Raw genomic sequence first — 12,852 nt, 5'->3', positions numbered from 1 at the left:
TTGCGTCTAACTGAGAGAACCTCTGAAAGAGAGGTAGGGCAGGCTCTAAAGGCGTCTTCTAGGAAGAATAATCAGAAGCAGTCTTGGTCATAAGCCAAGAAGAGACATGGTGGTGGTTTTCAGAAGTCAAAAGCCTCAAATTTTGATGAGAAGAAACGTCAGAAAGGAAAAGAGAAGTTTGACAAGTAGAAGGTTCAATGCTACTGTTGTAAGAATTTTGGCCACTTTACTGCTGACTGATGGTCAAACAAGAAGAAGGTTCAATGCTACTGTTGTAAGAAACTGTGTATAAAATGAAGTTGAAAAATAGCAGTATGTGAATGAATAACAAAATTACCCACGTAATAAAATGCATATTGTCTGTTGAATTTGGGAAGGCTCACAGGTTTGGTGGTATATCCTTACATGTATAAGTAGTTTTTATCCCGCCTCTGGTCAAATGGATTTAAGAAAGCTTCCACGTGACATCCTCAAGTTAGTCTTTTGTTTGAACTGTCTTATCGAAAGCTAAAGGTAGTTAACCTAGGGATAAGGGAATAGGTAGTTAACCTAGGGATAAGGGAATAATCTGACTAAGCTTTGTCTTGAACTTGGCACCTTACCTTCTAATCTTTTGCTTGAGAATTATATTCCAAAATATATACTCACATATTGGACAGTGGCACTCGAATGATAGTAAATATCCCTTCTTATCTTTCTTGATATAAAAGAAGTAGCTAGGACCCATGCTCCTCACAGGGTCCTTTCGCGGATTCACATCCACATGATTAGAAACTAGTGACAAATGATCAGGTAAAAGTGCTAACATGCCAAGATCGGAAATGCCAACAACAGTCTTTGGGGATATGATTTGAGAGTTCCTTTTTTATTTAGTCTGTATTTTCAAAGAAAATAAATATATATTAATTCAAATAAAATTGTTATCTTAAAATTAAAAAGGATAAATAAATATTAAAATAAAAAATAAAAAAATAAATTTAATAGATTGAACTGGAGCGAAGGTGAGTGTAGAGCGAATATTAACATCCTTATTCTCATATTAAAAACTTAATTTTTTCCGCACTAAAATTCTATTAAATCAATATTCCTACTAGAATTAGTGCGGAGTAAATGGGTTTGAATTTCTTTCATGTTTAGATGATCAGAGATTATTGTGTCTAGTGAAAAAATATATTTATTTTTTCACAAATTTGGAATTAAGTCAAACCGATGCTGATTTTCTACCGTTTAATGGAATTTATTTTGTTGAAATGATGAAATTTACTTTAAAAAACAATTTCATTTTTTTATTTTTAATTTCTTTTCATTTTAGATTCATTACTAATATAATTAGTAATATAATGGACTCAATAGAGATGATATTAATAAAGGTTTTAAAATATCAATGCTAATTTGTATATGCAACACGTGTTTCAAAGTATCAGTACTAATATAATATAAACTGATATTTGACTCAATAGAGATGAAATTTATTTGATTTCTATTCTACTCAAATATAAAAGAAAAACAATAAACCAACTAAATTGGTTTAGATCTTTTTTTTTCTTTTTGGTAATTTGATTCTTACACCTTACTAATAAAGATTATTTTTAAAATGCAAAAAAAAAAAACACATTTGTATTGGATAATTCGAACAAAATAGTCATTATTTTTATATAATCTATAAATTGTTTTCACAAGGTATCCTATCAAACTAAAAACAACTTATGACCAAGTCATTCTCATAAGTTGTTTCCATAAACTCTTTCAAACAGCCTCACAATTGCTTTTTTCGATAGATAAGCTTTAAATAAGCCAGTCTAAACATATTCTTAATCTATCTTAGAACACTTTAAGCCAGTAAAATGAACTGATATAGTACACATAATAAACAGGCTGAGGACCTAATGTTAGGCCACAACCACTTTAGATGTATTTACATTCATTCTCTTTAAGTTTGATGGATTTGTTGTTGTTGGGGTCAATAGCTACTGAGCAAGAGACATGCTGTGTGTGTTTAGTCCTCACCAGCTTCCCAACAACATTTCCGCGCGACTTAACTTCAAAGACAAGCGTCGTCGATACGTTACCGTTGTCCACCAAACTAGCAAAGCTTGCACCGGCGCCGTACAATGGAACCTTGCTTCCTTGTATATTGACAGATACTGTCCTGCGACTCTTTCGCTGTTGATGATATTTCTTCAACTGCAGCAACATGGAATTTAACAATAAGAATGAATGGTGTCATTATCAGATATCAGAAGCAAAAAATGGCTTCTGCTCATTTGTTTGGATAAACGGTTTAATTAAGTGATTATAGCATAAAAACTTATCATATATCTGTTTATGTTTAACTCATTTCTATAATAGAAGATAAAATAAAGTCAAATTATCTTCATATAAGCTATAAACTGTTTACATAAGCTGAAAACAATTTTAAGGACATGTTTGTCATAAGGTTTTTTTATAAGCTTTTCCATACTCTCACAAGTGCTTCGGTAGATAAACTCAAATAAGTCAATTCAACAACATCTAAGTCTTAATAAACTTATAGATGTTTATGGAAAAATTCGTTTTAATATTGTCAAAAAAATTCTAATATTTTGTTTTCTGTAAGTGCCTCTCGAGAACTTTATCCAAACTAGCTCTAAATCAATGAGTAGTGGCTGGCGTTAGAATACTTACCTCACCAGTTGCAACTGTAACCTCAGAATACATAAGATTCACCGACTTGGAGCTAACATAAATGCCGAAAAACGATGCAGGGTTATGTACTGTCATTCTCATTGAACAATTCACTGTCAACATCTTAGTTGGAACTCCAGTTATGTCTGACCCTTCTCCGAAATAGAAGTTATGTACTGTCAAACTCTGCAAGAAGTAATTCATATGTTACTAGGTAAGTTTATCAATAACATATAACATGAAAATGAATAACAAACAAAGGCATGATACTTAGAAGTGTTATTCTTATACAGAAAAATTGAATACTTTTCTCTTCACATAATGGTAGATAACTTTAAACCAACCAACCAATGTTGCGAAGTGAATTTGAACAAATCATTACTGTTTCCCGATGCGCCATTTACTAAAAAAAATGTAATCAAATAGAGGCAATATAACACTATTGCGTAGAGGAATTTGAACAAACTGCTATTTCCTACAACGTGTAATGTGATTACGTCTAATTCATTCATTTTTTCAAATTATTACCGGTGTCAACGTATCAGTGTCGATGTCGATGTCATGTTTCCTGTGTCTGTAATTGATATGTCACACAAACCATTGAGTCTCACAGCATATGATCATATATTTTCCTAATTCAAACATCATCCTCAATCCAAGAGAACTATCAATCAATCATAATTATAAAAATATGCAAGGAAGATTATTATACCTTGACACTGAGTTGAGGTTTGTAATGCAAGCTAGCAGCCCAAATGATGAAACAAAAGACAGCAAAAACCAGCACAAACCCGACAATAGCAATGAAGATTTGAAACCTCCTAGAAATTCCATTACTCTCATGATAAAAATCACCATCTTCTTCTTCTATAACCTTAGAATGAGGCCAGCCTTTATCATTACCTTTTCTATTCCCTTTCTTACCCAAAGAAGAGTTATAACCACCAGAGATTCTGCTGGAAGAAGAAGCTCTTGAATGGTGAACATAGGATTGATGTGAAGGTGAATCCATAGGACTTGGTTGCATAGTTGAAGATTTGTCACCATCATGAGAGTCTCTAGAAGGACTGTGAACATAGTAAACGGTTCGTTTTGGTGAACTGGGTGACGATGGGTCGAAACTTGCAACATCAGAATCAGTTTTTGCGTGCATATTGAAAATGAAGTGGATGAAAAAGCAATCTGGGATGGGAAAGGTTTGAGCTTTTGGTTTGAATTGTTATCTGAGTGAGTAAATGATGAATTTAAGGAAAAGGTTTAAAAGCCCTTAAGAGGGTTTGGGTTTGGATTAGGGTTTTGAAAGGATGGAGAATTTAGGGTTGGGAAGAGGAAGAGATTGAGAAATTTGGGGAAAATGTGATGAATGCATAGGTGGGGAAAGAAAGAAGAGTTATGAATTGAGATCATTGGAAAAGGGGAAAGGGACGGTGTGAGGATTTGAAGTGAGTTAGTGTTTTAGAGACAATAATCCACCATTGTTGATTTTGTCCTAACATGCATTTTTAAATTATTTTATATTGTCAAGTGTATTCACTTATATTACACTTAAATTTTAAAGCTATTTTAATGATTTCATAGTTTGAGTATTTTTTTATTGAATTATAATGTATATATATGTTTTAGGGAAAATTAAATTATATGTTCTCTCTTATATTTTCCATAAGTTAATAATTAATAATTATTGTAATTTATATTTTTTTTTATTTTAAGAAAAATATCAAATAAAAATCATAATCTAAACTATTATATTTTAATAAATATGATTTTATTTTTGGTTTATAATTTATAATATAATTTTTTTATAGTAAAATATAACTAGCAACAAATATGTATGTTGTAAAGTAGATTTTTTTTTTTTAAATAATCATTCTTCTAATCAAAATATTAAAATAATTATATTTTTTCGGATTTTTTAAAATATATGTTTTAAGCAAAACAAATTTCATGCCAGACTTTAAGTCAATTGAATTATTGACTATATTTAATATTTTTTTAAACAAATTGACGCTTCTAATGGGTTCAATGAAATGTTGACTATATTTAATATTCTTTCAGACAAATTAACGCTTTTAATGGGTCAAACTAATTCAATTGACGCTTCCTCTTTGTTTTTCAAAAGAGACGTAAATTCAATTGGTGTTTATCTTCTTTGTTTTTTTTAATTGATTATAAAATATTATATTTTAATAGGAGAAAATGTCAATTGAATTAGCGCTCATTTGAAGAATAAATAAGAAATATCAATTGAATTGACTTATTAATCGGAGACGACAATTCAATGGACTTTCCTTCTAAAATGTTAAATGGGAGCGTCAATTCAATTGACTTGACATCTGCGCATTAAATTTTTTATGTTTGAAATATGGATATTTTGAAAAATATTAAGAAAATATGATTATTTTGATATTTTTGTTGAATAACATGGTTATTTAAAAATTATAAAAATATATATTATATTAAAAATTAATATGAAAAGTATCCTCTTTCGCAATATCCACAAAATTGAAAATTTTCTGATGGAAAAGGATGAGGTTCCTTCCTTGCCAAGTCTTCCATAAGGTTGCACAAATCTTTTGAACCGCACTTTTGTCCTTGCATTGAAACCAGTTCACCGACCATATTTTGATGTCAACATTGTCTGGAACATGAAGATCCAACAGGGCTAGCAACACCCTTTTAGCCATATGGCACCAGAGGAACAAGTGGTCATCGGTTTCTATCTTAGATAAGCAAAAAGGGAAGGTGGGGTCAATGTCCATACCTCTCATGCACATGTTGGCTCTTAATGATAGAATGCCTTTCACAATATGTCAAAGAATGTTTCTCGCCGCATTTGGAAGACTAACCTGCCTGATTCATTTCTAAAGGGTGTTATTAGGTCCTCTTGAATTACTCGCTTGCGCTCTAGATTTCTCCACTCCAATGCAGTAATAAACAAACTTGACTGAGTAAGATTCATCATCAGTAGGTGTCTAGATTATCTTATCCTAAGGAAAACTTTCTGAAAGAGGAATGCTGAAAATTTTCTACGCCTCGAAGGTATTGAAATAGGAGAAGATGAGGCCTTTTTTCCACTTCATCGGATTCTCATAGATGAGATCAGCAACAAGTCCTTTGTTACCAAGGGTGCTATTGTCTATCGATCCTCCAAGCCCAGGAATTGAGAGAATCCATTTATCCTTCCATATTCAAACCTTTTTACCATTTCTTATCTGCCACCTGTAGCCAGTCTTAATAAGGTCTCTAGCCCTAAGGATGCTTCTCTATGTATAGCTTGGGAGTACCCTGTCTTAACTTCCATGAAGTTGTAGGTTGGAAAATATTTAGCATTGAAAAACTTTCCTAGCAAGGTACCTTCCCCGTTCAGTAACCTCCAACATCGTTTTCCAATAAGGGCTTTGTTGAAATCTCCAACTTCTTTACTCTTTGCCTTCGCTAGCCTTTCTCGTCTTAACTAGTGGATTTTTCTTTTCCCCTTTTTTCTCCCCACCAGAAATTTGCTATCATCCTCGCAATTTGGTCACAACATCCTTCCGGAATTCCGTAGTAACTGGTAATATAACTGGGTATAGCGTGGGCCACTTATTTAATTAACATTTCTCTTCCCGCCCCCGAGAGCGCCTTCTTTTTCATCTTTTGAGTTTCTTCCCAACTCTCTCTACCATAAAGGAGAAAAAAATTATTCGATCTACCAAACACCACCGGGGATGCCAAGGTATTTTGTGTGAGTTGCCACCCGTTGGACTCCCATCTTCGCACATAAAGAGACCATGGAATCAGAATTAACATTACGAGAGACTTCTGATTTATCCAGATTCACTAGTTGACTCAATCCTTTTTGGTACACTAAGAGGGTTTTCAAAATTACTTCAGCTTCCTGTTGATTGACTCTAGAAAAAATGAGGTTCTCGTCTGCGAAGAAAAGGTGTGTTATGGTTGGAGCTCCTCTTTCCACCTTGATCCCATGAATGGTATGATGTTTCACTTCCTGAGAAAGCGGGCCGGAGAGCATATTTGCAAAAAGGATAAATAGATAAGGGGACCGAGGGGTCTCCTTGCCTTTGTCCTCTCTTAAGCAAGAGTCTTCTAGAAGGTTGGCCATTGATAAGAATCTCGTACGAAACAGTTGTAACACACGCCATAATCACATAGATTAAACTTGTTGAGAAACCCATGGAGGTCAGCATAATCTTCACAAAGTCCCACTCAATTTTTCCATAAGCTTTTGACATATCGAGTTTCAGAGCCATGTTACCCTTCTTGCCTTTAGTTTTCTTCTTGAGCCAATGGAAGCATTCCATGTCAATGAGGTTATTGCCTGTAATAAGACTCCTATGGACGAAATCAGTTTGTTCTTCATATACAATATTAGGAAGGAGAGACTCTAATATATTGGTCATGCATTTGTTTACAAGCTTAAAGGTGACATTGCATAAGCTAACAGGGCGAAAGTCTCTCAGATATTGGGTATTCTTACTTTTGGAATCAAATAGATAAATGTCATATTCAAAGATTTAGGGCTTCTACCGTTGTTAAGGATATCCAAAACAAGTTTCTCCCATCACCACCTATAATGTGTCAGTATCTCTGATAAAATAACGTGGGAATTCCATTAGGTCCAGGTGCCTTTAGAGGATGCATTTGCATAAGGGCCTCTTTTATATCAAAAGAATCAAACTGTTTGTTGCACCACCGAAAATTTTCCTCAGGTAACATATTTCTCACTACTTCACGTATTATCTCAACACATTCTTTCCAACTGAAGAAAAAATATCATTATAGGTTGTGAAGACTCTCTCAATATCCTTTTCATGTCGCCACTAGGCCCCATTAGTATCTTTAATTCTTGAAATAATGTTTGTTTTTCTCCTCTGAGATGCTTTCCCATGGAAAAAGGTTGTATTCTTGTCTCCATTCTTTAGCCATGATGCTCTGTTCCGTTGGCGCCAAATTGTTTCTTGTGCAACCATGAGTTCATCCAGATGCCAACTAAGTTGTTTCATCTTAGAAAGATCCTTACCATATGAATCCCAAAGATTCAACTCATTGATCTCAACTTTCACTTTTAGATTTTCCTTCCTAATATTGTTCCTACAATACTTATCAAACAGTGGCCCTAAAGATATGAGGCCCTTGACTTTCTCCTTAGTGCATGCTTGAGGATAGGACCACGCCCTATGAATCTCCCCTCACATCTTGTATCTTTCGTCCATAGCTCTTAGAAATGAAAGATTTATCTATTCTTCCTTTGTAAGTGTTGATTTTTGCCTCAAGCTCAATAGCCAAAATTGCATGATCAGAAGTCTTTATGGGGAGGTGCCTAACTCTCTTTGTATAGAACATGTTGATAAATTTTGCTTTCCCCCAAGCTCTATCCAGTCTACATTGGATGTTGTAAACCCCCTATCTTCAGTTAGACCATGTAAAAGAGTGTCCTTCAAACCCTAAGTCAATAAGTTAACAATAGTCCATTACCTTTCTACCATATTCTGATTGATTCTCTGATCTAGTATTCTATCATATCTTATCTATCAGACTTACCATGTCGTTGAAATCTCCAAAATAGAGCAACATACCTTCTGAAGGCCTCAAGCTTCTTATGAGATGCCAAGTATCATTTTTAATGTGATCCTTCGGGTAGCCATAAACACCAATTAATGATGCCTTTTCCACACTAACTTCATCCTCAAAATAATCCCCAATATGGTGATGGGAGTAATATGTCATAGTAATCTTCATAGTTTTTTTCCACAAAAGTGCAAGGCCTCTTGCCCTTTTTGTACCCTCCCCGACACAGTTGACCCCGAAACAATTGTTGAAAGAACATTTTATTCTAACTATTTCCATTTATACATCACTAAGCTTCGTCTTCATAAGAAACACCATCGAGGGATTTTTAAGCTTGGCGAGCCTTGGCAAGGCTCAAATTGTATGGGGATTCCCTAACCCTCTATGGTTCCAACTTATCATTTTTATTATTGTAGGCGGTGTTGGTCTTCCAACACCACCTCTAGTAGCTTTTGATCACTACTTTCAATCACACTCTCTACTTGTTTTCGCTTCTTACCACTTCCTATAACATCCTCTGGTGAACATGTTGTTATCATCACATCAAAGAGTTGTCTCTTACCCAGTTCCCCTTCAAGTTTTCTTCCATATAAGTTTAACTATTCCATCCCCTCCTTCTATCTTTTCCACTTCGGGGGCCCTTTTCTCCTTTTACCTTTTATTTCACTTGTTGTTGTCTTCTTATCCTTCGAGATTGTAAGCGCTCCCACGACTTTCGTGACACTTTCAACTTTTTTCGAGCCTTCACTACCTTCAATGATTCCTTTTATCAAATCTATATTCTCACACCCCTTACTGCCTATTCTTTGTTGGGTATATTTTCTAGCATCACCTCATGTACCAGAGATACTACATTTGTTGTGAATGAGGGATTCAAATAAGTTTTTGCTGTAGGTTTTGGGATTTTCCTCTTTATTTGGTTCCTCAGAGCTTCTAGGTAACAATGAGGCTCTGAGCTAGGGTCCAAATGAGAATTCTTGTTCTTCTATTTCGTAGTATCCTTCCGCTCTATTATTTCATAGTTCTTCATAATACTTTATATGGTGGCCAATATTTCCACGGATAAAACAAAAGGTTGAAAGCCTTTCATACTTAAAGAAAATCTTCAAGCATCGGTCTCGATACTTTAAGACAGTGCCCCTCTTAAGGGGTTTCCTAAGTTCAACCTTGACTTTGATTTGAAGGAACTTTCCCATCGTGTTTGTCACCTTTAGGTTGAATTCTTCATATTGTCCAATGATGTTTCCCAGCTGTTTGGCCATTATTTTCAATATGAGCTTTAAAGGTAAATCATAAACCCTAATCCAAAACACTCCATAATGCTTTTCCAACCCTGATGGTTGTTCTTCGCCTGAGAATCTTTCCAGGATTAGAAGATTTATGTCAAAATTCCATGGACCTCCATTTATCACAGTATTTGCATTGCGTTTGGACGAGAAATAGAACAAAAAAAGGTTATTCCATAGATCTTGTACTTTTAACTTTATTCTTGAGTCACCACGATGAAATCATTGTTGATTTGAATTCCCTACTATTGAAAGGGTTGTCGGTCCACAACTTCCCAACGATCATTCTCTGAAAGATTTCGTCACGTAGTTCTGATTCCTTGTTCACAATTATTCCTTCTTCCTCTGAGAGAAGAACGTTTTTCCATTGCTCAATGAGTCCCAAGAACATAGAAAACCAATTTGGACAAAGATAAGGAAGTGCAAAAGCATCTTCGCACTGCCGAAGAGCTACAACCAGACACAGAGAAAGAAAAAACCTATAAAAAACCACCAAAATAAGGGTAGGGGAGCCTGGGTATGAAACCCTTAAGAAACACAACCTAAGAGGTGGATGGGACACAATAAGTTAGAGAGAGAAGGCATGCCTTCTCTTTAAAATATGTGGGGTTCTCTTTAATCTAAGGTCAATGTTAGTTTATATATAAACACTTATAATTCTTAATTCAACGAGACAATGTACAATAGACTTGAGGTTAAAACGTTGACATTATATTTTAAAACAAATTACTCACAAATTTTCTCTAAGACAAAAACACTTAACTATGGAGTTCACTTGATACATGTTGTCAAAAAAAGATGTGTGTAGTGTTAATCAATTCTTATCATTATCATTCAACAAGGTAGTTGCATACTTGGGCAACCTTAGTGTCTATCTTATCCAATGTAAATTTAGTTTATTCACGCATCCCTTTATCTTTTAAGTGTCGTAAGACCAACTCTTAGAACATGTATGACGCACCAGAAATCATTCCTCTCCTTGCACTCTCGCACGCCACATGCTAGCTCAATTGGACTTAGGAGTGAATGAGTCGTTTACTTATCCTCGATGTACTGACTTTGACTCCTATATAAGAAAAACATACAAATTTATCCACTTTGAAACAAATATGAAACTCTCATCTTTATGAGCTCAACTAAATAAACATTTATAATTAATTTATTATATTATATATTTATAATGAAATAGAACCTTTTAAATCTCCATGTCCACACCTTCCCAAATTATAAAGTCTAAAACCTTATTTTGGATTGTCTGGCCCTTGGTAAACCTTATGGCTAGTTTTGAATATTTCTACGTTAATATTGTAGTTTTTATATGACTTGATAGATAGATCTATTTTAAAAAATTTACATATTTTTTCTCGCTATAAATACTAGTTCTCTCTATTTTTATGAATTACTTTTGTTCATGTTAAGAAATTAAAGGTCCAAACCAATGTTTTAAAAATCGGACCGAACCGGTCAGTTCAACTAGTTGGATCGGGAATCGAAGATGAATTTGATTGAGTCAACCTTTCAAAATCGTTAGTTGGTCAAAATCGGAGTAAAACCGGAAAAACCGGATTGAACAATCCAAAACCATTCGAACCAAATAATCGGAGTTGCTTTTGTAAAATCGTTCGGTTCAAAAAAAATGCATCAAATTAACCATTTTTTAATTTTTAAAAAAAAATTAATATATTTATATCAAAACTTAAGCTACGACTCCCAATCACAAAAAAGAATTCCATGTTTTTTGTACAATCATACAAACTTCTAAATTTTATCACTCAATTATAGTTTTTATTTCAATCGCACTTCATCATCATCATGTCGTCTCATTTAAACATAGTGATATCCAACATAATATTCATTATCGTTCAAGTCAATATTGTATGTTGTTGTCAATTAAGACTTATTTGTCGTAGTTAAACTCAAATTCGTTTTTTATTGTTTAATGAAGTATAATGTATTATTTATTTTTAGTATTCTATCTTATTTAGTATATGTATTATTAATTATTTGAACTTTATTTTAGTTATTATATTATATCATTTTAATATCGATTTGAATTAGTTTAACTCATTTTATTGTAATTCTTTAATTTGGTCATATTATTCTTAAATGAAGGTTGAAATGAAGTGTAGAACTATGTTATGTTATTATATATATAATCGATATTGTTGTATTAACTTTATAATAGATTTTTGAAATATTTATTTTATTAAGTTGTGAACGTATGATTATTTGTGACATGTCTATAAAATTTAGTTTCATATTATTAGTTTATTTAATAAACGGTTCGACTGCGGGTTTAACCGGTTTAACCAATTAAACTTTCAATCCCAAATTTTATCGGTTCATTCTCCGGTCCGATTTTTAAATTTTTGGTCCAAACACATCAAAACATTCTCGTTGTGAAGTCTAATAATATATCAATCACACAAAAATATTGATGTGTGAGATAAAGAATAATGACAATCAAGTTAAATGACTTCAAGCAAAAAATAAATTGTCAAACGGTGCAAACAAATTCTCAACAATCAAAATAAAAATAAAAAATGAGTACACAAGCAACTTGTTTACTGAGTTCAATCAAAACAATCTACTATAGAGGGAGATCAACTATTTGATTAACTATATTTTCAAAAGTTGTTACAAGAAAGTAGCATCTCATCTTTTCAAGAATAAACCATAATTTCTATAGAGTGTTTTTCAATTTCTCTAACTCTCTATATATGAATCACACAAATCTAAAGTGTTTAGAAAAATTTATATATCCTTTTAAATACCTCCAAAGATCGTCTGAATTGCAAAAATACACTCCAATGAATTTCTTTCATTTTCAATCTAAGTATCTCTTAGATATCTCCAAAGATATGTCAATTTCTCAAAATAAAATCCTAAGAATTTTTACTTTTGTCTCTCTAACTAGCACTTCTATTTCTTCTCTTTAACTTATTCTATTTATTAACAAGAATAATGGGTACACATAATTATAACTACTGAAATCCAACATATCTGAAACAAACTCAAAACATGACTCATCATTAAACAAATCCGCGAACCGAACCTACCCAGCCTGAAAATTGTGACCGACCATGATTATTGTCGACTCGCACCTCTCATCGGTAGACCACCGTTGTCGCGTGCCACCGCCTCACCACTATTGAAGACCATCATCGTTAAACTCGTGGTTGTTGCCACGGTCGGGCCACCGCTAGAGTTGCCATACATCTATCGTGTTACTGCCACCAACTTCTTACGACTCACTAGCTTTCGTCCCACGCCTCTAATATATAGGTCAATCGTTATCACAACCGTTGATCCTTTCCTCCAACGCCTTTGTCCA

At 33.6% G+C, this 12,852-nt stretch overlaps 1 protein-coding gene across 1 annotated transcript; it reads right to left on the bottom strand.

The window, feature by feature from the left end:
- Positions 1 to 1,628: 1,628 nt before the first annotated feature.
- LOC127116863 (NDR1/HIN1-like protein 12) lies at positions 1,629 to 4,153 on the bottom strand. The gene is made up of 3 exons (XM_051047407.1): positions 3,377 to 4,153; positions 2,665 to 2,850; positions 1,629 to 2,184 (listed from the first exon to the last, which is right to left on the bottom strand). The coding sequence occupies exons 1-3, from the start codon at positions 3,815 to 3,817 to the stop codon at positions 1,906 to 1,908; spliced, it is 906 nt and encodes a 301-aa protein (XP_050903364.1). The 5' UTR covers positions 3,818 to 4,153; the 3' UTR covers positions 1,629 to 1,905.
- Positions 4,154 to 12,852: the final 8,699 nt, after the last annotated feature.

This window comes from Lathyrus oleraceus, chromosome 1 (assembly GCF_024323335.1).
Source record: "Lathyrus oleraceus cultivar Zhongwan6 chromosome 1, CAAS_Psat_ZW6_1.0, whole genome shotgun sequence".
In the NCBI taxonomy this organism is placed as follows: Eukaryota; Viridiplantae; Streptophyta; class Magnoliopsida; order Fabales; family Fabaceae; genus Lathyrus; species Lathyrus oleraceus.
This window is presented reverse-complemented; position numbering and strand designations above follow the sequence as displayed.